The sequence below is a fragment of the Zootoca vivipara genome, chromosome 8 (assembly GCF_963506605.1).
Source record: "Zootoca vivipara chromosome 8, rZooViv1.1, whole genome shotgun sequence".
NCBI classification, from domain to species: Eukaryota; Metazoa; Chordata; class Lepidosauria; order Squamata; family Lacertidae; genus Zootoca; species Zootoca vivipara.
The window spans coordinates 46,416,208-46,442,385 of NC_083283.1; the positions used below are offsets into that span (position 1 = coordinate 46,416,208).

Here is a 26,178-nt window from a genome sequence, read left to right on the forward strand (position 1 = left end):
CTACTGTGTGGTGCTGTGTTCTCCCTCCTCTCATTTTCTCTTCTCCTTTTCCTCTGGCTAATATAGATTGCAACTTTAAGGCTTCTGGGAAGACATCCTATCCCTTTTCTACTTCAGTTTCCAGCATGAGAAGACTGCCTATAACAATTTTGTACTGGGAAACAGCAGCATAAATAAGTCAATAATTATTTTAAAATGTCAATAAGTGGAATGATCAAGCTACTAAGTGGGCTGGATTTGACTTTGTTAGTAACCGTGTTATAGTCCGCAGCAGGAGGCCTGAGGCAAGTACACACAGACCTGGCACACAATCTAAAGCTTGGATGTATAGGTTTTTATGACATTTTATTTATTTAGCAGTGCGGGGAGGTTTGCATTAAAAAATAAAGCTACAGAGTGGTTTGGTACTGCCTTGTTGCTTTATACAGTGATTTAATATCACTGTGTAATCGCTTATGACAATTTGTGGGATGGTATCACACAAACAAGTGCTGAAATAACAGTGAAATACTCTCTATCTATCTTAAGTAAAGACACATTACGGTAGTTACCTGGAAAGCAAAAACAATATGTTCAGCCTTTGTGGTTTATCTTATCAGCATTTCTGTATCATTACTTCTGTATGCAAAGTCTATATTATGCTGTATATGAAAACACATCCTTCCCCTGCACCAGTTTTTGCAATGGTTAGCCACAATATAAATCCAGTTGATGCATACACTGTTCATTCATTCATTCTCTCTCTCTCTCTCTCTCTCTCTCTCTCTCTCTCTCTCTCTCTCTCTCTCACACACACACACACACACACACACGACTCATAGTACAGGTAGACCACAACAGGTGTTGTGATTCCTGCTAGTAATGTTTACTCAGCCTAACCCATTGGCTGCCCAATCCTGTAACAACAATACTCGAATTACTGTGCAGAGGTTAGTGTTCCCTGTGTCCACTGAACTAAGTTCACCCTTGGTTTTGTTTACACGTTCAGGGTGTGACTCATAGATTGAAGTGAGTCAAAAGAGGGTCAACAAATCCCTACAAGAGTAAAAGCCCTTATTCTGGAATAAGGGATCATGTAAGCAGTAGGAGGACTATAAATTTGGTGAGTGGGGTTCAGAAGTCCACAGGGAAACACAGGGACAATTAAAAACTTTAGATAACAATGGATATTTTTTGTTGAAATGGGCCAAGATTTTATAACCGAATGCCAGATCTTGTATCTTAATAATTTAAGCAGTCTCATAGAAAGGCAGGGACAATACATTTGTCAATCACCCATCTGATGTGCAGGAGATCTGAGCATAGATGTCAAGTTTTCCCTTTTCTCGCAAGGAAACCTATTTAGCATAAGGGAATTTCCCTTAAAAAAAGGGAGAACTTGACAGCTATGGATCTGAGTATACTGAGCTGATGGGCAACTGAATGCACTGTAGTATTATTACAGATGGATCAGCTGCTTTTACACGTAGTCTGGAAAGCAACTATATATTGTACACTATTGTATATTGGAACATGATTCTGGATTGGGAAGGTGAAAGACCAAGGTAGCAAAGTTATATAGTATACAACCAACTGTGCAGTATGGGTCCCTGGTCTGTTCATCACTTGTTAAATGAAATCTGTTGGAACAAAATGGTTGGTTATCATTCATATATTGTTTCTATTGTACAAAATACTTTATTGTACAAAGTATTTTAAAATCACAGCTTAACTCCTGCTCACAAGGATCTTCCTTTTTAACGATTATAGATATATAAGGTCGGCGGTTCGAATCCCTGTGACGGGGTGAGCTCCCGTTGCTTGGTTCCAGCTCCTGCCAACCTAGCAGTTCGAAAGCACGTCAAAATGCAAGTAGATAAATAGGAACCGCTACAGCGGGAAGGTAAACGGTGTTTCCATGTGCTGCTCTGGTTTGCCAGAAGTGGCTTTGTCATGCTGGCCACATGACCTGAAAGCTATATGCCGGCTCCCTTGGCCAATAATGCGAGATGAGCGCGCAACCCCAGAGTCGGTCACGACTGGACCTAATGGTCAGGGGTCCCTTTACCTTTACCTAGATATATATATATACATACACACATGCACACACATGAAGGCTGAAAGAAAACCACCTGCATAAGGCTAAATACTTTGGTTTCTAAATTCCCAAGTCCCAATACAATGTCCACTTGCACTACTAGTATCTAAGGCTCTATTTCCATTGGAGGTTTGTGTCTATACGGTCACAAAAATAATAATGTGATATTATAATAGTAGAGAATATGGAAGTCCTCTTGTATCTATTGTTTAACTTAGTCTCAGAACATAAAAAGAGCCTGCTATGATAGGCCAGTGGTCAATCCAGTCCAGCATCCTATTCTCACAGTGGCCAACCAGAGGTCTACAAGAAGGCCATAAGTAGGACTTGAATGCAACAGTATTCTCTTTTCCTGTGGCAGCTCTGTCTCAAGACATTTTAGCACCTGAGCCGAACCACAAAACGGCATCCCCTCACCAGAGAAAAGGGGGGTGAGTGAAGTTTTACATCAGGAACAATGCGGGGAGTGAAGATTTACATCGGGAACAAAAGAGGGAATCGAATCAACTTTACCCAGTGGTTGAAGTGGGATTCACGGGCCATTGCAGGATGCAGGAGTGACCTGCTGTGAATCATTATGGGGTCCAAGAGACCCCAAAAGGCAGCCTTTCTCACCATTTCCTCCCTTGGGGTGGGCGGAGAACAGCAGAGACTCTTATTCACTGAGAGGCATGGAGGTGAGCTGGTGAGGAGGTGGCAGATGCAGTGTGCCACAGCCATGGCTCCCACTGTGGTAGCGGTGGCAGCATGCGATGCATTCCTTGGATGCTGAACTTGCTTCTCCAGTGGATCCTGCCGTCTGAGGCAGTCACCTCACCTTGCCTCATGGGTGAGCTGGTCCTATACTGCAGTTTCCAGCAACACGTATTCAGAGGCCTTACCCTCCATGAATTTATCTAATCCTCATTTAAAGCTGTCCAAGTCAGTGGCCATCACTGCCTCTTGTGGGATCAAATTGTATAGTTTTAACTATGCTGTGCAAAGAAGTACCCTTTTAAGCCAGTTTGCAAATAATACAGCACACGTAAGTATACAGAATGAATAAATCATTTATCCGGCTTGATGCTGACATCATGCTGTTGAAGTACTACAAATGCATAAGAATTTCAACTTTTATTTATTGGAATACAGCCAGTCTGACTCTCTCCTAGTGCTGCAGTGTTGCCTACCTTTTCTATTTGTCTGGGACTTGTGCCAAAGGAGCACTTTAAGTATTATGGTGTAAATGTGTAGCTCTCATAAATTTATAGATCTCTTTTAAAAGTCACTTTTCTATGACTGTGTACCAAATGCTGATTTAAAAACGAAAATGCTCGCTATTTTAAAAGTTATGATTTTAAGCCAGTCTCTAGATTCTAGAAGTTAGAATGTTAGAACTGACTCACTGATTTTTAGTACTTCAACTTGACAATCACATTACAGTTCGGTTTTATGAGATTTCAGAAGAGTGGGCATTCAATCTGGTCTTTATTTTAAAACATGTTAATCCATATGGCATGCATGTTATGCAAGTTTATTTTTATTACATCTCAGGTTCTCAAAATTCCATGAAGCAGAACAGCCATAATGTTGGATATGAAATTCTTGTTAGCCTTCAAATATACAAAATTATATCATTTTTGCAAATGCCGATAAAAGAGTATTACACATCTATCTGAATCTTTTTTTGCTTTTGTTGAATTGCATATAGGAACTTATTTACATTTTTAAGAACACCATTAGATCATAGGAAGAACCTTGGAAGCTGTTTTATATGGTAAGTGCACCACATACACACCTTACATTTCCCCCAAAGCATACTGGGAACTGTAGTTTACCCCTCACAGAACTACAATCCCCAGCTCCCTTACAGTTCCCAAGATTATTTGGTGGAGGGAATTGTGCTTTAAACGTGCAGTATGTATACAGCCTATGTCACACCAGTGTTCCCTTTAGCTCTGCATTCTCAACACTACCATGGAATGGTGAATCTGATGGTTACAGTATAGCATGACAATCAAGTTTGAGTTTATGACAAAATGCTGTGTTCGGTGAAGCCATTCTCATTTCACCATAGACATAGTACTCAGGCATGAAATGCTATCTAATATCAACACTATACATTTCATAATAAGAGTAATATAACTACAATGATCCTATGTTTTAACTTAATCTTTTATCCATGAGTCTCAAGAATTTGTCTGCTATGCCATTCTGTCTTACTGCCCACAACATTTTGTGATCCCTTTAGTTTGACCAGCTGTCTTTAGGAACATCTCCATCTTCTACAATTGGATTTTCATTTGGATCAGACATCTCTTCTGAAGCAATAATCTATCTTACTTATGGCTTAATGAAATCTGATTCAAGGAAAATAACACATGGTTCATGTTGAGGGGTGGGGGTGCCCTCACACACTTTCTCTTTAAAGGGACATGTGGGGTTTATTTGTCTCTTCCAATAGTGCTAAGTATTGTGTTTACTCTACCTGAGAGAGCACATGATCAGAAGAGTTATGAAAGTCCTTGTCCCTAAATTATGATGGGCTCTTCTTGGTAAGATTGCTGACTTCACTATGGAGCAACTAAGAGGCATCACAAACATAGCCTCCCTTTGTTATGAAACACCTGCTGTGTTAAAGGAAACTGATATTTATCTGTGCACACCAACCATTCCAATTCATCTTCCTGAAGTGCTTTAATTTGAGCAAATAAAAATGGAGCAATTTCCGAAACAGTACAAACTGCTAGGATCTATTTCACACAAATTTACTTAACTTAATACAATTTCAAGTATGATTTCACTGCAATGTAAGTCCATACTGAAGGTTCCCTTGGGCAATTTAATGTAAAATAAAAAAAGACTTGCCAGCTGCTGCTTAAAATAATCAAATTTAACTAGCTGATTTTCCAAACTTGGAGAATCAGGAGCTTTTGTTTAGCCACAAACCACATTTATAATGTAGCAAATAAGGGAACACTCTGACCCAGCTAAGCATCTTAAATTATTAATTTCAATGGAAAAATGAAACATGTGTCTAATACTCTGTGACTGGAAGCAAAGTGACTTCAAAGGTGCTTACTCTCCCCATGTCTCCAAAAGGCTGGTGTAAGAAACAAACAAAAAGGCAAAGTATCTTCAGGTTACTTTGGGAAGAAATAAAGAGTTTTTCTTCTTGGAACTAGATCTAAGCAGCTAAATATTTTTACCTTTCTTCCCTGAGGCTGGTTTCTTTTTACCCATGGCTACTGTATCTAGGCAAATTCCATGCATCTCAGCAACGAGTGTAGCCAAGTCAGTTTGTTCATCTCTATGAGATACAGTCAGCTACAGGAATGCAAGAAGAACGCACAAACAAGGAAATCCTGTTAAAAATAGCATCCGTATAATAATGTGCAAGTTGTGATTAAAGATTCAAAGAGCTGCATTCAGTGAGCGGTAGAATATTTTTCTCTTGGTTTCCAATGCCATAACAAACCATGGCTAACATGAACCAGGAAATTGAGGGGGAAGGAATCAGGAAGCAGGCAGAGGGGGTACACAAGCACATGTTGCCAGTCAAAGCCATGTCTGAAGTAAGCCTAGGCCTGGGGAAAATATAAAGGTCATTTATCCCTGGAGACTAGAATCCAATAAACCAAACCCAAAGAGAAATAAGTCTTAGCAATTTACTCAAGTTCACCTTATTCAAAATTCTGTCTCCAATGTTGCCCAAAAGTTCAAAACTGTTCATAGGCTATCCCCCATATTGTTGCCATGAACCATACATTTAATCTTATACCACTATAACAATCATGGTTCCCCCCCCCCCCGAAGAAACTTGGGAAAATAGTTTAACAGTGCTGATAATTCTTAAGAGACCCCTATTCCCCTCACAGAGTTGCAATTCCTAGCAGCCTTAATAAACTACAGTGAGACAGAAGCAGGCAGAAGTTAGTGTAGAATAAATAAAATTTCCAGCACCTCCTTTCTCTGTGCTGCGTTGAAGACCTAAGTGAAGATAGCCAAAAAGTTATAGTAAGAAGCTAGGTGCGTGGTGATGCTAAACTAAAGGGATGGCAAACAGCCATCAGAGTAGTGAGCAAGTAAACAAGTCACACACACACAAAACAAGGCGAAAGAAAAGTGTTTTATTTATTTTTGAATACTGAGGAGGGGACAAATTTTTTCACTGGCGTTGGTGTGTATTAATATCATGTCAACCCATAACATTTGTTTGCTTTAACATCTGTTTTCTAGAGTACTATCCTACACTACATTCAGTTTATACTAGATTACCAGCAGGCTCAAATCTAGATTCCTGGTGAGAAAATCTTCTCCAATAAAAGACTGTAATTTTTTTCCATCCTTTCACTCACATCACTGATTAAATGACATCCTTAAATATTATGCTTCTGAGTTAAGTTCATGTGACAGGAAGCCAGGCTGGGAGGGGGAGCATTCCCCATTTTTGCCTGACCACAACATCTAAAATGAAGTGAGTGGAAGAGATAAGATCTACTTCATGTTCACAGGCAAAGCCATTTACACACACATATTATTAAACCAGATAGAACTCTACCTCTCTGCAACACTTGTCCATCTTAGCTTTAGCTTCATGCCTTCTTTTTCTTATCTCCTTTGCCGTGATCTGGAAGGGGGGCATGGGCCATCCCTTCCTCAGGTATGAACACACTTATAGTTAAATCACTTGTCTCTGTGCCATACTGGTTTTTCACTATAAGGCTGTATCTCCCTGAGTCAGCTGTACTGACAGCCGTGATGGTGAAGCTCGCTTGTTTTCCTGATTCAAGTTTCAGGATGATGTTATCATCTCCCATCAGAAGCTTTTCATTCTTCAGCCATGAAACTTCTGGAGCAGGATTTCCCCAGACACTGCAAGTAAGATTAAGTGCCTGCAGGAAACACACAAAAGTTTTGTGTAAACAGTAGCTTTAAATAAACATCCTGAATATGCTCTGTTTTCACATTACTTCTATAATAAAACAGACAGAAATATCTGAATTCCGTGTTACAAAAATCTGACACTGTTCTCAGGGAAGTGAATGAAGTCAACTAGTTTTGAATTATTACTGTAGCCCTTCAATATTTTACGGACTCTCCCCAATAGTTACTACCAACTACAACACATTCATTTCAAGTCAAAATTAAATGTTGCCATCACTTGAAATATTGGGTTCTTTATCAAGCAACAGTTCTCTTAGTTTTAAAAAGGTTGCAAATCAGACTTCTAAATCTAAAGAACAGCTAAGCATGTAATTAAGCTGCAATTAAAGTACATTCAAGCAGTTTCATCAGAATGGCTGAGCAGAATATAATATAATAATAGATGTACATCTGATTGCCTCACTTTCAACCTGAAATCAATACCCCTTTGACATGTGGTTTTAAAAGGCACTATGTGTTATATATGCCCCGTGAGAGCAAAATGTGGATCAAATGCAAGGGTACATTCCTTATCCACTTGTTAGCTAGGCAAGACTTTTAGCTGAAAAATGCATCAGGAGGAGGAGAGCATTACATGACCTAGTTGTCAAATTTCCTTTACTGTCAGTGGTGCCATCCCAGAAATTCTTCCTAAATAGCAAGTGTACCATCAGCTTCAGCACAAATGATTAATTTAGATCATAAATATTAACTGAAGCTGCAGTGTAGAATACAAGTAAAATAAATATTCTATGAACAGTCTTTTCTGGGTGGTGGCTCAGCAATGAGAGCATTTTAACTTGCATTAAAGTAATAAATTGCTTAGTTGCTCTTTCCCGTAAGTGAATTAAGGAAATAGTGGATTTCTCAATCCATTCTTCTAAAGCAGGGTGGTCCAACATGCAGCCTGCAAAGCCATTTTTGGCAACCCCACTCAGGGCCTGGAACAGGAAGTGACTCCTGGGGCTGAAAGGCACAATGATGGTGCAATGGAGACAGCAAATTATGCCTTCTTTGCAACTAGGTAGGCTGATGAGTCCTCCACTCATGTTAAAACTGTCTCCCAACTTGTTTCATCACCAAAGCTCTGGAGTATACCAAGCCAAGCTGGCTCCATGAAGCAGGAGAGGGTGCTCAGGGGTGAATGCATCTATGGCCCAAGCCGTTAAGATGTTCCAGAGGTCAGCCAGGGCTTCAGCAGGAGTGCCAGTCATATCAGCTGGGAAATCCTCCAGAACCATAGCTGCCAAGTCTCCCGCTGAAAAATGCGGGATCAGCAGTGGCGCGGCACCGGAAGCTGCTTCCGGACATGCGTAGAAGCAACTTCCGGTGCTGCGCTACCCATGTCTGGGCACCAGAAATCGGGCGGCGCCAGGACCCAAAATGGAGCCTCCCTGGCAGGTAGGAAATCCGGGGGATTTACGGGATTTTTTCCAATCTGGGCTGCCAGCGGGAAACGGTTTAAAATACGGGGGTTTCCTGCGAAAAATGGGAGACTTGGCAGCTATGTCCAGAACCATCTGGAAACCCGTTGGATCCATCAGCCTCTGAGGGCAAACCATCCTAATAGGTCCCCTGCCTCTGCAGAGGAGATAGGTGCTGAAAGCCCAAATCTCATCTGACCATGACAAGGGACTTTCAGACCACCCTCTTCCTGTCCAGTTGAGAAAACAAGATCCAGAGGTGTGGTCTACCACATACGTTGGGCTGATGAAATGTTAGGACAGCCATGAAGTCCTGAGCCACCCCAGAATCATTCATCTCAGCATGGGTGTTGAAGTCTCCCAAAATCAGCAGTCTGGGAGTCCTCAACACCACCTCCAAGACCATGTTAGTTAATTAGATCCATTCAAATGAATGAACATGATGAACTTAATTTCATTAATTTTTAGTAGGTATACTCTTGAGTATAACTTAACTGGATATTATCCAATGATCTTGGCCTAATAAAGCATGGCTTATGAAGAAAAGAATGAGTGTTGGGCCTGCACACCTCCTCATTTCTCCTCCTATCATGTGCCAGATTTCTATTCTAGTTAGTTCAAACCACAGTTTCCTGTTACATCCAAATTGATTATATCCACGTTTATTGACCTGGTTAGTACACTGCCATTAAACTATTGCAGTTTCCCAGTGCAGCTGCAATATGAAATAAGTTTAAACCAACTAGGATAGAAGAGCCAAAACTCAAGGATCAAAGTCCCACAACTCTCCTTTCTCTGAAATTAATGCACCCAAGTTAAGTGTGCTTGTTTAAAACACATCACTCAAAGTTTGTCCCTGAGACTCCTAAGTATAAAAGGCTAGGAAAGGCCCCAGCTGAGTTAAAGGTTTTGCCTGATTAGTAATTGGACTATGAACACTGTTTAGTGGTGTACCATTTGAAGCTCCCTCATATAAGGAGAAATAAGAACAAAGGTTCATAGGTGGAGTCAACAGTTGGCAAGGCAACAACCCAGCATGGTTAATCCTTTCCAAATTATAGGAATAAAGTAATGCTAACTTAACAGAAGCTTTATTCGTCATATTTACAGCACAATTTGTTTTAATCTAAGTCACATTGCGTGTTCAATGGGGCGTAATTCCATGAAAATGTGTATAGGAATTGAAGTCTTACAGGAATATGGGTGGGTTTTTTTTTTGTATTTTCCTTCAATTTATTATTAATCAGACTGGTCACTTCTAAGGGTGCTTAAACCAGGGATCAGTAAGATGGATTGGCTGGCATATAAAGGTTTGCTTCCATGTATGGCATGCATTTAAAGTCTGGAATAAATCATTCCATGTGATGACCATAGCTCCACTAAATACTAATAATATAGGCTATATATTTTTGAATGCCTATATCAGTGCTTACATTATATAATGATGATGTATACAGAGCATTTAGGGAAAAAATGATTTTGGCCAAGGGAGAAAAAAATCTGAAGTATAGCTGAAATTCGGAAAAGGCAGCATCTCAACCTGAGTTTTTCACAGGACAGGAAAAAATGTGTTTCCAATTTTCTTGCTGCATAAAAGCTCCCTGTCTGTAGTCTTGAATGCCAAATGTCAGGCTGAAGTGAATTTTTATTACCCACTTACACAGCACTGAGAACACTGTTTCATTATGTAAGTGCTAGCATAACCAGAGCACAGCTAGCAAAGTAATGCACCTATATAAAACTATACAATGCCAGCTATGAGATACACATCAGACAAGATGAGATGATAGCGTTTTTCCACTGTACTGCTGCAGAGCCAGAAAAATTCTCCATGAACTGATGGCAGCTAAGCTAGATGTGATACAGGAGACCAGTGACCAGAACATCTGACATGTATTTTCATATTAAAAGCATCAGAAGGAGAGAAGGTCGGACCTATAGTGCCCAGGGAGATGATCTAACTTTTCCTTCACTTATATTACCCCATGAATGGCTATTAACCATGGTAGGATAAATAAAGCATAAGGATTTTTTATTTATTCTCTACTTGTTTTTACTTTTAAAGTTTCATTAATATAGTCTGTTCACTTGTTTTCCATTGATTTTAGTGGAAGATCCAGCCATTCTTCTGCTGCCTGTAACTATGGTGTTTGGTTCATTCAAATTGCATGACATCCCATACCCCACTTATCTAGGCATCAGACCTGTCAAATTTCAGATATACAGGATAGAGGGTCCTCATTCTATTCGCAATTTTAAAAGGTGCATAGGCACAGCCACCCTAAATATCACCCTGTTTATATTCAAACTAAACAGAGCCTCCCAGTCTGTCAATTTCACTGATTTTCCCCCTTTCTGTAGACTTCATCAATGCTAATCAATGCATCAATGCTAATCAAAGCAGTGAAAAGCAAATGTATGAATAAACGAACCAATTTTCAATTTTTATACTTTCAAGTTCTTATTTGAATAAAAATGAATGAACAAATATGGGAGCGGGGCTCACTCATTGCACTTTAAAAATGAATGGGTATCTGTAAAAGTTAGGAATGCCATACGTCCAGAATTTCAGGACATAGCCGGGATTTGTCTGCCAAAAGTGGAGCCCAGGTGGAATTTGTTTAAATGTCCGGGGAAAACCTGGGTGTATGGCAGAAGTGATGATTTTATTTGCTAATTTTCCTTAAAAAAAATAGCTAAAACAACAACTTCAGCAATCATAGTATAAGTTAACACAGGGAGGAAAATAACAAACTCTAAAATGTGCTTCTAATTGGGCATAATTTTTCTGCTGCTCATATAGGCCAAGAAATAACACTGGAAGCTCTCTTGGTGCTATGCATTTCCTAGGTTTCTGATGCAGTCTATATCTGAAAGGAAAAACGTAGTCTAGACACATATTCCATCATGTACATATTTTGACACATTCCAATCAACGGAAAAATACTTATGTTGCAAGAGGAAATATAATGATACACTCAGCAGTTTTTCTTCTGCTTTTCTCACCCTCCGCCAGGCTTCAACCTCATTTCCCACAGATCAGCAGCACTGGGCAAAGACTGGTGATAGGAAGCTAGTGTTGGTATATCTCATGAAAGGACTGAGGATGCAATGTTGAGTGGGCACATATCTTGAGGACAAAGCAGTTCATGTCACACTATTCCTTGCAGGGCAATTGAAGGGTAAATCTACTACTGGAATCACTGAGCCAAATATATGCTATACTCCTGTGAGGTGCCTTTTTATTACAGGTTAAATAGCATACAAGAGTACTAAGTTGTGTTTTGCCTTTTCACAAGTGTTCAGAATTGTTTATGGATTATAACTAGTATAATTTTGAATCAGGTGGCCAGAAGCAGTTGTTTGTAGATGACTGTTGGAAGCAAACTCGGGTTTATTGATATGATATTGTTATCCAGAATCTTAAAAATGTAATGCTTACATATGGCCATCTAAGTATTATTATTATTTTGAGAATAGATGAAATGAAACAAGATCACCAGCATATCTATTCTATCCCTTATTGTAAAATCCTATATAAAGCAGTTTATAGTTAACACCATTTGAACCAAAGCCTAATGTTAACAATTCTAGCATATTTAATTAAATGATAATGAGAAAACATTTCTCTTAAATTATTTTAAGTCCATCACAGAGAGAAACCATCCTCCCACCCTTATTGGTTTTGCCACAGAATGAAAATCTTGGCTTGATTTTCAGTGACAGAGATCCAAATCCCAGTTACACTAGGATACAAAGATTTATGTTAATTTAGGCCACAGTTTAAGTAGGGATGAATGTATAATTCTATTTCTGGTCCATATGCATTTCGGTTGAGTTCGTTCATAACTCTGTTCAGCTCCGTCACTGCATTTATCTGCTTTTGAAAAATCTAAATAAAAATTGTGCTTAAATTATTATTTTATCACAATATTTAAATATATTACATATTTAAATATTTTATCTCACTGTATGCCATTTGCAAATATATTTTTATCCTAAAATACACATTTTAAATATATTTTGGTGATTTTTTTTTAGACAAGTGCTGTACCACAATACTTGAAGATATACGAAATCCTTCTGATACTTACATTCCAATCCAAATATTAGTCTGGAATGTTGATTAGGTCAGTTTGCATAGAAATTTACTGAAATCAATGAACTGTTAGGGCGATATCCAACCAAACAGTTCTGCTAAGTCCAAGCACTTTTGGCTGCACAATGGAGCTTCTCCTCCCTTTTCTTTCTCTGCACACCCTAGCAGAACTATTCATAGTCTTAAGCATACTTCTTTATAAGTACATTCCACTGAAATATGTGAAACATATTTCCAAGCAAATGTCTTTAGGACTAAGATCCTAATATTAGAATTGATATTGACCACAAGCAGGCTTATCCAATGACTTTGAACTACTTTCCAGACTGTCTTTAAAAACATGTCCTTAAAAACATCTGAAGATCTGTGCCATCACACAGGGAGATTGTGCATGATTGGAAGAAGAGGGTTTGAACTACTGCAGTGGTGGATCTTGTGCATAAAGTATGAATTTCTAAAGAGTCAGTTATTCATAAGTCATCTGTTGAGTTGATTCATGCACCTTGAGCCTTACCACAAACATAAGCACACTGAAAGCCACTGAAATCAATGGGGTTAAGTAATCTTAGCTCTATGTTGGATTGTGGCCTGAACCTTGGCTGGCACCCACTTCAGTCTTCCATATCGTGCTTAACAAATGAGTGCTCCCTAAATACATAGTCTGGCTACCATTGTGAAATTTTGCACTGAGAGGATGAATGAAGAGTGCTGTCTCTTGATTAAAAGAAGCAAAGTTTTAGTATTCTGAAGCTCTCTCTTCTTTCAGAAGTAGAAAGTTACAGAACTCTCTCTTCAGAGGTTTCAATTAATTTACTGTACCTTGCCTTCCTGGATGGTGACAACGTCAGGCAGCCCTCCAAGCACCCGGGCACGATCTGAAAATACATTAGCACATTTTCCTTTGTTGTCTGCAAAACAATCTCTGCTCTAGATTTCAATTCCCCTCTAGTGCCTTTCTTTTATCTCGTACTTCTACAAGCTGCCAGTGATGAATGCAGACTGAGAACGATATTTGGTATTTCCAGCTTGCTTTGCTCAAAGTGAAAGCAATGTTAAATTTACTGGGGATGTCGCAGGGTTAATATTTGACTGCCAACCCCTGGCTCCATTAATGAAAGATGGACAGGTGGCTCTTACAATGCCACAAGCTGAACAAGGAGGGTTCTCGTCCGATGTGCCTAAATTTAAAAGCCAGTAATTGTGCAGGTAAAGGCTCAACAGGGACACGGGTGGCGCTGTGGTCTAAACCACAGAGCCTAGGGCTTGCCAATCAGAAGGTTGGCGGTTCGAATCCCCACGACAGGATGAGCTCCCGTTGTTCGGTCCCAGCTGAAAATCAAGCCAAGGCACACACATAACAATACTGCTAGAAAAGTACAGTTGTGGGTGACAAACTGTTCCATTTTGTGGCTTGGCTACTTACAATGAATGTTGATTGACAGGCAATCAAGGCCAGCAAGGAATAAAAATCACCCCCATATGCTACGGTGCAGGCTAAGGGAAGCAGTTCTGCCATTCTTGCACATGGTAGGCAAGAACCAGTCTCTATAGGGCTGCTAAAGTGGGGCAGTGCATGTGAGGGGAACACAGATAACTGCTTCATGACTAGTTCAGCCTGTCTGAATGCCTGCTTGTGATCAACCTGTAGATTTCTAAACAGAAATACTCTCTTCAAAAGGAAACTACATTGAAATTTCCTACTGGCAGTACTGCATCCTATTGATAGTCAAGGCAAACACCAACTGACAGTCCACTTACTTTTCTCTGCAATAGCCAATGCTCTGAAATTGAAAAAGACAAAAAAAAAGCCATCCTCAGTTTCATTTGATGTTAAAAGTAAAAGCAGTTACTCTTTATATATTTTATATTACACACACACACTTGAACTAAATCTGTCTACAAATGATTCAATGCGATTTCTCATAACATATCAGCATAGTTTTAATGATGTTTTTATACATATCATGTAAACAACAGCACAGGACATAGATTTCTCTATCTCCTAATGCTGAAACTAGTCAGCCAATGGAACAATCACTGATTTTTTTTTTAATGCTAACAAAAGCTGAGCAATGACATAACTTTCTGGCAAACATCCAGAGGGGGATTAAAGTTCACCAGAGTGCTATACCTTCTTCTTCCTTAGGGAAGTCTAAGTTCCCAAGCTGGAGTCCAGGTCCTCAGCTCAACCCAGGACCTTTCCACAGCAACATTTGTCAGCCTTATATACCCCTGTACTTCTCTCCACCAGAACCTGACTTGCCAGTAGGTATAAAGTCCAGGCTGCTTCCTCCTCTCCTTCCACAGTGGGAAATCCTCTCAAACACCTGGGCTGCTGATGCTCTCTTCTCCCCCACCTCCCCCATTGCTCTCTAAGTGGTCACGATGAGGCCACTGCACCTGTCACTTCTGGTCATGCTTACTTCTAGCAATGCTGTGGGTGCCAGCAGTGGCCATCTCTGAGCCCCACACTTTCTAAAACAGAACCCCCATTATCCTATTTAGATTGTATCTTCCATGAATTATACTTACTTTAACCTCTGGAATTCAGCAAAGGCTTCATCAAAGGCTTAAAAAAAGAGAACAGGATTAAGTTAATAGTTTTTTATAAATATTATTTGTTTGGTTATTTCTTTTTTGAGTTTTCTTTGAATATGGTGGTTTGCTGACAGAAAACAAACCATGGCTACCCTTCTGGAATGGCTATGGATGTGACAAAAAAAGAAAAACCATGGTGGAGCATTATGTGGAAATCAGGACACTGTTGTGTACTGTCCTTTATTATTTTAATGATGCAAATTATTGTTGGCTTCCTTGGATTTCTCCTGCTGCTTTGAGTACCTCTGTAAGGAGGGGGAAAACACAATCCTTTAAAAAAAACACTTATCAGCCATAAACTCCACTGCCCACTATGCTCTTGAGGTACTCCCAATGGGTCACTTACTAGTGAGGCTCAGATTGTAGTCTGAAGCTCAAGTTGTGAGGAGCCCAGCAGGCCTATGAGCTCTAACTCTGCCTATTGGGAGTTACATTGAGAATCAGATAACCAGAAGAGTAAGAGCCATTGTCACTAGCACTCAGGATAATTTTTCTCAGTTTCTGCATTAAAAAAAATAGAAGGTATGATAAAGAAAAAGGAATCTATCTACCTTGCCCAGAAAGATCCACTGTCTTTGTGTGTCCAGTTTTGCCATCAAAGAGCTCCATTATATATCTTCCCTTGTCGTTGGGTGTTGGCTCATTGATTTGCAACCAGATTTGCTCCCCAGTAACACCAGTCTTAACTCTTTCTGTATACTTCATTTTAACATCACTGGGGAAAGAAGAACAAGGAAACCAACATGAGCAAGATGAGACACAAGTTTTAGATAAATTCTATTAAAGATAATGGCCTGTCAAAGTAACATTTCTGTGATACCGCTATTTTCTTTCACTAAGAGACAATGCCATATGCTTCAAAGGAGTTTTCCCCAATATGACTTCAAAGGATTGTCTTCAGTCTACAGCAGCTGTGCCTGTCAAACTTGAACCTCAACACCATATTCCCTTGCAGGAATATCAATGCTAAAGCAGGAGTTATGATGGAAGGTTAGCATTTTAACTATCACAGTGGTATTGGCTGTGTGCACTTAAAACTAACTGTGGGGTGGTAAAAGCTGCTCTACCTAACACAGGCTCTATCCAAGGCTCTCCTGCTTCATGTACCTCCTGGGTACTTTCTGGCCATTCAGAAAGCATCCACTGCTCACACAGTCAGCAAGCTCCCTATAAAAGGAAGGCACAGACCAGGTGTAGGGAACTGTTTTCAGCTGTTGTGCCAGACACCCCAAACCTTCAATACCTGTTGGTCATAAATTTTCAAGTTATCAGGTGATGTTTGCAGTTATCACATAATATGTAACTGGTAAGGGCATTGTGCAAGACCACAAGTTTACTTTCCCAAACCAACAACACAGTAAAAATTAGAAGAAGCAACCATTTGTGTACCTCTCTAAACAAGAACGGTGGTGCAGCTGAAGAAGACCCAGCACTAGCATTGCCCCCCAAATTTATTCTGTTGTTAATTTTATATCTTTAATAATGTGCTTTAATTCTTGTGGGAATGTGTTTTGTTTGTGTGAGGCTTTGCAGATCATTTTCCTTTTGTTAAAAGGTGTTTTAAAACAAACAAATACATAAACTAGGTGTGACACTTTCTGAGGTACCAGTCCTAAGAACGCTTATTTGACTGCAAGTCCTATTGAGTTCAGAGGGAGGTATTTTGCTGCATAAACATGTATTGCGACATGCTGTTTCTGATCTCACCGAGGATCACTTGCTTGGCCTTTGGATCCCTGGAGTTGTCTGAGGTTGATCACGTATCATCTGCATATCTGAGCCACAGGCACAGCACAGCATGTATACAAAAAAAAATTGGTTGCATTAAGCTGATTCAAAGCCAGCATGGAGTTATGCAGCACTCTGGATGTGCCCTAAATTTAAATGTGTATAGAATGTTCCTGTTGAATGAGAACTTAATTACTGGCAAGAGCTCACCCACTTACTTGTGTGACCAGCTCACTCTCAGATCTTCCAAGTAGTAGCTAACAAATGAATATAATCTGATGCCTTCTTCTGTGCTCTGGATTTTCAGTTCTGTTGCAGATAAAGCTGAAAATATAACACATATTTTTGTAGTCTTACAGTCTTTCATGGAGTAGTACAAATGAGTCATTCATCAGGAGGGGGGGGGGATTAAATACTCACCAATCACTTTGCATACTTCCGTCATCAAATCTGCAAAAGCTGTGGAAACAAATCCAGAGACTGAGACTAAGTGTTCCCAGATCAGACATGCCTGGTTGTAGCTGAATGCTGCCCTGAAGTTCCCTGGCTAATCTGGAGCATTCCTGCTAGTAGATTCCTGCAGGAAATCTGAGTTGCCTTTTAAAATGTGTTGCAAAGATTTTTAAGGAGTTTGCATGTTTCCTTCATGGTTTTAATGTCATGCTAAACCCTTTTGTTTCTGTTTCAAAAGAACATCCCTTTATTAAAGAGACAGGTTTTGAAACTTGTGCAGTTTATACCCTACAAAGAAGTCTTCTTTAGGATTCACCTAACTACGAAGTAATACAAGTGACTGCTTAGGGAAGCATCACTGGTGGATAGAGGAAGCAATATTTAAGCTGTGCCCCAACAGAGTATGGTGGCATTGCCTCTTGTATCTTGCAATCCAAGATGTAAATAGGACCTTCTGCATGCAAAGGACCACAAAGCTATGTTCCTCCTGGGCATCCTTATGTAGTCCCTGAGGGTATCAAAACAGCTTAGACTCCCCCTAGTTTCCTCCTAGAGACACAAATCATAATTGCAAAACAGAAAGGGTTCACTAACATGAAGTGAATATTTAGAAAAGAGCTGGATAAAATAAACGATTAGTTTAAAAAAAGGAATTCCACAAACTGAACATTAAAGATCATCATCACCACTAGAGCTTTCTTTCAGCCTGAACTCACCAGAACTCAGTTCTAGAACCTCTCAGGTGGACGCCATTGCCATTATAAAAGAACAAGCGAGGTGTTCATGGTGAGTTCTGGCACCTCTTTTTCTAGAAAACAGCACTGATCGCCACCATCTGGTTTTATACCACCCTTCCTTTCATAGAAGCACAGTCCACTAAGGAACTACACTGAAATAATGGAGGACTGGGATGTGCAATCAGAAAACTCTTCTGGAATTGTTTTTAAAAACTGCTTTGCTGCTAATTCCTTGTGAAATTAAGTCCACAATCCTACACACAATTACTTGGAAATTAGTCAGATTGAATCCACAGGTGCTTATTTCCAAGTAAACAGAAACAGCACAATTTTACATGGTATTCTCACCTGTGTCCAGAAGCTTCAATATGCTCTTATCCTTCCCTCTGTCATCTTTCAATATTACTTCATATATACCAGCATCTTTCTTAGAAAACTGTGAACAAAATAAAATCAAGCAGTAGCAACACCTTTTCATCTCTGGAAGCACTGCCCATTTAGGAAATCTGCCACACCTGAAGTGGCAACATCAAGGGAGAAGGGGGCCACTCACCTCTGTTATCAGCAGAGTACATACGCCATCCTTAAAGTCATGTTCTTCATCAACCATTATCTCTCTTTCATCTTTGTACCAAACAATGTGTGTTTCTTTCTTAATATTGGCTACCTAAAATGAAATAAAAGTATGCTAAAGTAGTTTCTTTTGTATAGAAAACATGCATCAAACAGCCTGCTTTGGGTAGCAAAACATGAACAAACCATGCAGAAAGTAGATAAAGATTCTTCATACCATTTGTTCACTTGGTTCTTGGTCTTGAGGCCAAAAACAAGCATCCTATATCTACTATCCACTATATATTTTGGAAACTTGTTTGTTCACTAAGCATTTGGACACCTCTTAAGACATCATAACCAAATTTGTAATGTGATTTCAAAGTACAGAGCAATATTTGCAAAGGCAATACAGTCAGAGGCGTAGCAAGCCCAGGTGGTACCCAGTGCAGAATTTTTTTTTGTCACCCCCCACGTGGCTCTGGCTCTGGTGAAAAGTGAAAAACAAAAAAGTGCAAAAAAACTAGAGCTTACAGAACAAAACTGACTCCGGATATGAAATCAGCATTGAAAGAACATATAAGAACAGTTGAAAAATCTCATGCAACAGGGGAAAAAATTTCCCCAGTGGGGGGGGCGAGTGTCACCCCCCTCCAGGATGGCCGCCGGGGCGACACGCCCCCATCGCCTCCCTTGCTAGGCCACTGAATACAGTTGTTGAACAAATTGGATCCCGAACACCGCAAACCTGGAAGTAAGTGTTCCTGTTTGCGAACGTTTTTTGGAATCCGATTATCTGTCGTGGCTTCCGCTTGAGTGCAGGAATCTCCTGCAGCCAATCGGAAGCCGCACCCTGGTTTTTGAAGGGATTAAGTTCGAGAACCAAGGTACCACTGTACTGGATCTGTGATAGCGACCATTAGGTTTGTGATCAGTGTACAATCCTGGATTCTGTAAATGTACCTAAGAGGCAGCTGACCACTGGCAGATCTTGTGTTTGTGACTTGTGCTTCTTCTATCACAAACTACCTAAACTGTAGCTGTTTCTTACCTTGCATTTTAGTAACACATTGCATTCAGGAGTAACTTCCCATCCCAGATACTCAACAAAATGTGGACCTGTTTGAAATGATATGCAAAATAAATCCCCTCAGAAATTATGACACAGACAGAATCAAATATTTTTTTCATACTGCTCTCTATTTTTTATATTCTCTAGATTTGTTGTTGTTGCGCTGCAAGAGCTGAGCACAAACAGCCCCTCAAAATTATTCACCCAATTTGTGGGAAGATGAAGTGTGGGGACCATTATACAGAAGTTCTGCTGGAGGAGGATAAATTTTGGGGGGTGGGGCGCACTGTGGCATTAGAAGCATCGAATCATAGAATCATAGAGTTGGAAGAGACCACAAGGGCCATCCAGTCCAACCCCCTGCCAAGCAGGAAACACCATCAAAGCATTCCTGACAGATGGCTGTCAAGCCTCTGCGTAAAGACCTCCAAAGAAGGAGACTCCACCACACTCCTTGGCAGCAAATTCCACTGTCGAACAGCTCTTACTGTCAGGAAGTTCTTCCTAATGTTTAGGTGGAATCTTCTTTCCTGTAGTTTGAATCCATTGCTCCATGTCCGCTTCTCTGGAGCAGCAGAAAACAACCTTTCTCCCTCCTCTATATGGCATCCTTAGAGTTAATAGAGCTTCTTTCTCTTCCCCTAAGGGTTTGTTGCTGCTGCCGCCACTAAAAGTGGCAACTGTGCTGGCACTCTGGCCACCATTTTGTACCCTCCACAATAGGGATAGGAGGATCTGTCAGTTTCATTTCTTTCAGTTTCTCATTTTCCCAATCTTAAATTCTTCTTTTTTTCATATTTCTGCAGCGAGTTGTTTTTCTTTAAATCCTTATGGAAATTCTTTAGCATTCTAGTGCAAATTTCTCCTAATAAATACATTTTTGTATGCAGTTTTGATTAATATTTTGCATGTATTCTTTTAATATAATAGATTTGGGTATGTTATTTTCACTAATAAGTTCATTTTTATACACATTTCACCTTAATATATGCAGTTTTGTAAAAAAAAATGGCTGGAGACTGCATCAGAAACTTCAGTGGGAATTTTGAAGGATAGCTGTGTATCAGCTCTCCTATTGTTTCAGAAACTGCAAATTTGAAAGAGGCAGCTTTATCCCCCATCCCTACTTTACAGCTTCCTAGACATGGCAATGTAAAGGGTGAAAGCTGCTACCAGTAGCAATAAATAAACAAATGTTGAAGCATATTCAGGGAAAATTATGCAAAGTGGTCTTATTTTTTCTAAGGCAGGGGTGTGAAACTGCTGACCAGTCTGGTCCCTCCTTCTCCCACACTCCAGTGGGCCAACTTTGACAAACTGATGGAGTTGTCCACCTGCCAAGCACCTAACATCATTATGACATCAGGCAAGAACTTGAAAGGGGATTGCCGAACACCTTTGAAGGGCTAGCTGTCAGTGCCAATCAGCATTCAAAAGGGATGGCTCTCAGTACTGATCAGCTTATGAGCACTGAGAGCAATCTCTCTTGAAGTCCATTTGGCAAGTGGTTTGAATGCGAACAGACTTCAAGGGGAAAGTTCTCAGTCATTCAGAGGGATGACTCTTGAAATCTAGTGGGTAAGAATATATATATATATATATATATATATATATATATATATATATATATATTCTTTATATTAATATAATATTAATACATTAAATAGCAATTGCCTTATTTAATGCCATTTAAAAAACTTGCTCATTAAATTTTAGACATACAGAACTGAATTAAATCAGCTAAAATGTTTCAATAGTCTTCTCCTTTTTGTATGATGTCTTACCTTGCTTCCTGAACCACTCTTGCCTCTGGAATTCTGCTTCTTTCTGTAGTTTCTGAAACACTAGACATTTTTTTAAATAAAGAGATTAAAATATAGCTACCTTTGAGAGACAGAAGATCTGCACACCTAAGCAGGCTGTGGCACACTTGCTGAATCATGAACTGGATGGGGGCAATTGATTTTTAATGGGATGTATATTCCAATATGGTAGAGCTAATTATGAGTAAATAACTTTTAAAAGCATGACTAGACCATAGAAGGGGATGGGAATGGGATGGTTTTGTTTCAAATTCAAAGGCAGTTCTTATGTTTGTAGAAAAAAAGAAGTGGACCAATCTTACGTCTGTCTTAAAAAAGCAGGATGGCACCCCACACGATCCTGCCCCATTTTGAGCACTGACTGACCAGAGTAGGATGAGGGCGATATGATATTGTATAGTAGTTTTTAAATATTATTCACAACAAATGCTGAACTAGTCTACTCACAATGTTGTTATCACAGCTGACCTGTATAGTCCTCATCACTATTTAAATTTGACATGTGGTAAATAACTGAGCCACACAAATTCTTATAGGTTTTTCACTTAAACAATACAAAAAACCCAACAATACCTGGGAATAACAGTACTGGTTTGAGGTGAGAATCACGGAGCATGACATTGTAAGTTGCACACTACAGGTGCCAAGTACCGGTACATGTTAAATAGTGATATGAATTCATTCACAAGGGGGTGTATTTTGTTTCTGTCAATCCCATTTTTAGTATAAACTTAAATAATTACTTCCAACAGTAAATATAGATTTTATGCAGTCACTGACTGGTGATGACAGCATGCTTTGGAAACTCCCTTAAGTTTCAACATAGTTTGCTGTATACCTTCAACAGCTCCTGTTCAGAAAACAAAAGTTTCACTGGGAGGGAGGAACTAGTTATGTATTTATTTGGCTCCTAGCCTAGAACACTTTTTTCTTGAGGTTTTCTATAGGGTTTTCTCTGCAAAATTCTACTCCTGCAACACATGTTCCATATCAATCAGTTTGCAGCACTTCTACAGTTTCATAATTTACTGTCTGAAACATAACACTTTCCACTGTACAATTAAAACATTAAATGAAGTTTACAAAAAGTACAATTAGCATACAAGTCTAGTTTCTGATTAAAGAATATTAACCTTCTACAAATGTATGTTAAACCACACTACCAAATTCTAAAAAGGCATATTAGAAACTCTTACCGTCACCAATAAGAACAAGACTGGACTGATTGGTTGCTTTGCCATCCTGAATTTGAAAAGTATAGGTGCCTTCATCCACATCTTCAAGTCTATCCATAACCATTTCAATCATACCAGAAGTGTGGTCAACTTTCATCTTGTATTTCTTCAAGAGCAAACATAAAAGTGAGCAGAAAAGTCATATTCCGATCTCCCAAAATATCATGTTTTCAAAGCCTCCTGGATGATTTCTTGGAAACAACCCCACAATGTTAAAGTACATACAGACATACGTAATGTTAAGTGGTAAGTTTGCAGCTGAATATAACCATCTCTCCCTCTCCCCCCAAAAGTCTGTTCTGGGTTTTCACTCAAACCACACCCCAGAGTAGGTTTGGGGAGTGTGGGGGGTGCATGGGGGGGGGCGGTAGGATGTGGTGGGAGTTCTGTGGTGTGAGCAGAAATCCTTTTGCTAACAGAAGGAGTGCATTGGATAACACCCTGTTACAGAAGCAGTTAGTTCCAACCACTTACCTCTCCATTAACAATTTCCTTGTCATTAAATACAAAGTTGACTTTACCATGAGGAGACAACTTCTCAGCCTGCATCCAGAACCGCACCTGCCCCTTCTCCAGAATTTCAACTGCCAATTCAGACTTAAGGGGGACAACTGCAGAAAAGAATTAGAGCTTCAATGGATGTTTTTGGTGTGTTCCTGGACAAATTTCCTCCATTGTTAATCTCTGGCTTAGTCTATCTTTCTTTTTTTCTAAATGATGGAAGCTTGTAATCCACACAGGTAGATGTTTCAAAGCTTGTGCTATTCATGTAGAATAACATGAACGCAGATAAACTAACTACAATGAATCTTTTTGAATTGTTATCCTTGCAATATTTGTTCTGTCCCCCTGTAATACTTTCTCTGACATGAAGGTTTGCTTGTGTGAACATTAAAGTTATTGCCAAGATCCTACATGAATTATGATGAACAAGTTCACATGAGTAGGATGGCAGGTGGTAAACTATTACTAACCAGCCATACATTGGGGGGGGGGGAATTCTGCTTAATTTCCTTCTCCTTCTTACCCCAATTGAATGTAGAGTATCGATGGAGAAATGCATGTCTGCAGTTACTGACCCTGCTTATGAGCCTACAGGCATACATTCTCAATGTGCACAGACACATGACATTGCACACACAACCAGGGCAAAGTTTGCCATTGCTCCCCTCTATACATTGATTATGTGCACACAGGATTAAATGAACTGTTCTGCTGTCATGTCTCCTCATAACAATTTTGCTGAGTTTTCTTTCACAGAGCTTTCCTCGACAATATTTTCCCCTGATAAAAATGTCAGAACCTAGGGTTTATTGGGCGCCCTTATCAATATTCTAGCTATATATGCAGGTGTCAGATAGTTATTAATACACAATCCCAAGAACAAATGTCAATTGCTCTCTATCTGTTTCTTTCTAATGCCCCATAGCCTTGGAAACATTTAAGATATGCTTAATTTCCTTCTGATATGCATCCATTTTAACCTACAAGGTCATCTACTTAATACTTAGCGAAGAAATTATGGCATAAATGAGCGTAACCAAGTTTAAAACTTAATAGGTAATATTACTGGGGTGGTGGTGGCAACTTTTTAGTGAGAGACAGGAAGAATTTTATTCTGCAGAAGTAGTATCAAGTAAACAGATGAGGTCCCCATATTTAGATTCTACTTGGCATCATATCTCCGTGGAAACCAGGCAGCAAAAGCTGGGGAATCTGCCATAGCCCTGCAACAAAAGAACCCAAGATGCTAGGGATGTAGGACACTGGCAGATCATTATTTCATTTTGTTTGCCCTTCCTTGTGATCCTTTAGACTGGAACACAGACCAGCAAGGCAACTGCATCTTAATTTGTGGCCTGTTTTTGAATAAGTCTAATCTCCAATAAGCAGGGTCCATGAGCCAGAAGGAGAGATGAGGGAAGCTTCAAGAAACAGGCACTGAAATGCCCCTGTGAAAAAGCTATTTATTATTACAACACCTGAAGGTGAATAGAAGGAGGCAACCCTATGACCTTGCATAGCTTCTAAACCCAGACCCTCCAAGTGTTCCTATTTTCCAGGTACGTCCCTGATTTAGAGAAGCCGGCCCGGTTTCTGATTTGATCCTGGAATGTCCCCCTTTTCCTTAGGATGTCCCTATTTTCACTGGAGAAATGTTTTAGGGTATGTAAACCCAAACAAGTTAATGCCACATGTGTCTGTGCTTGCATTAACCCGTGGGTGTAAGAAACACACACACCAAAAAACAGACTTTGTGCAATGCTACTTGTGTCATGCTGTCAGTTCTGAGGCAATTTTAGGCCCTTGTATGTAATTAGCTGTGAATATTTTAGCCTAAAATAGAACAGAAAGCAAGCATAGGAGCGGTGCAGCTTGGTAATTTTAGACCCTGGACTCAATAGTCTTAAGGAAGTAGACCTTTAGACAGTGATGTATTAGTTTAATTGTGCACTACACAACGAACATTTCTATTCTCTCCCTCCCTCTCCCACTGCCTTTCTACACTTCAGAAATCTGATATGTAAGAGCAAAACACACACAGCAACCCCCCCCTCCCATGTTTGCCAACCTGGATTTTCAAAAAGTAATACTCTGAGCATGTGCAGCATTGCATTTTAGACTCAAATCACAATACTATAATGACTACAGGAATAAAAAACGTTACAAATGCGAAAATGACATCCCTAACCTTGGGGGAACACGGAACAGAATCATGTGCTTGTGAAACTGTGACAGAAAAAGAGTCAAGCAAACATCCTGAGGAAGAGAATAGTTCCTGCTATGTGTGGATGTTAATCAGGCATCCATCAGAAGTTGATACCTGTAACAGGACCACATCAGACTGTCTCAAGCATTCATATGACCAGTGCGTTTTCTTCTTCAGGGGGTACTCAAAGGTACGCAGTACCGGTGCATCTTTTTGGTTGCTGTTAAAAAGTGTGGCACTTACTGAAACAACTTCACAGTACACAGTAAGTACCGGCACCTCTCTTTTTTGGTATAAAAGTGTGGCACTTTTCGTAACAACTTCATGGTGAGTACTGGCACCTTTTTTTTTAAAGGAAAAAAGCACTGTATAGGACTATCTAGCAGACTGATGTTTGGAAGCCCCTATTTAAAAATATGCCACAAACATTGATGCCTTTTCCCACTTAACTATTTTGTTGTAACTTACCTGGAAATTTGTGTTCATGGCTGAGTGCAAGCAGGCGTTTCATTTCTGCAAGAGAAAGGCAGATGTACATAGAAAAGAAGCCATTTGTTTGGAATATAGGCACATTTTATGGTATGATCATTCATTGCCATGTGACATAAGAGGCAAAGGGAAAGGATGACAGGAAGACGAAAGAATATTGGTGCTCACCTTCCTCATCTAATGTATAGCTTGATGAGACTCCATCTGTGTCTGTTACAGTACAGGAGTAAATGCCCAAATCGTCTTCACTGAGATCTTTAAAGATAGCTTTTGACC

General features: G+C 39.7%; 1 protein-coding gene across 4 annotated transcripts in view; it reads right to left on the reverse strand.

Annotated features, from left to right (window-relative positions):
* Positions 1-6,170: 6,170 nt before the first annotated feature.
* Positions 6,171-26,178, reverse strand: part of MYOM1 (myomesin 1) — a 94,448-nt gene continuing 74,440 nt past the window's right edge. For all 4 annotated transcript variants that reach the window (XM_060277896.1, XM_035125930.2, XM_035125931.2 and 1 more), the window contains 15 exons: positions 26,071-26,177; positions 25,882-25,926; positions 23,178-23,314; positions 22,665-22,809; positions 21,430-21,489; positions 19,625-19,692; positions 18,575-18,688; positions 18,370-18,457; positions 17,252-17,290; positions 17,050-17,155; positions 15,655-15,818; positions 15,038-15,074; positions 14,264-14,286; positions 13,325-13,380; positions 6,171-6,951 (listed from right to left, as the gene is read on the reverse strand). In XM_060277896.1, the coding sequence (XP_060133879.1) occupies positions 6,652-6,951; positions 13,325-13,380; positions 14,264-14,286; positions 15,038-15,074; positions 15,655-15,818; positions 17,050-17,155; positions 17,252-17,290; positions 18,370-18,457; positions 18,575-18,688; positions 19,625-19,692; positions 21,430-21,489; positions 22,665-22,809; positions 23,178-23,314; positions 25,882-25,926; positions 26,071-26,177 (1,489 nt within the window). In that variant the 3' untranslated portion in view covers positions 6,171-6,651. The remainder of the gene's footprint in view (positions 6,952-13,324; positions 13,381-14,263; positions 14,287-15,037; positions 15,075-15,654; positions 15,819-17,049; positions 17,156-17,251; positions 17,291-18,369; positions 18,458-18,574; positions 18,689-19,624; positions 19,693-21,429; positions 21,490-22,664; positions 22,810-23,177; positions 23,315-25,881; positions 25,927-26,070; position 26,178) is intronic.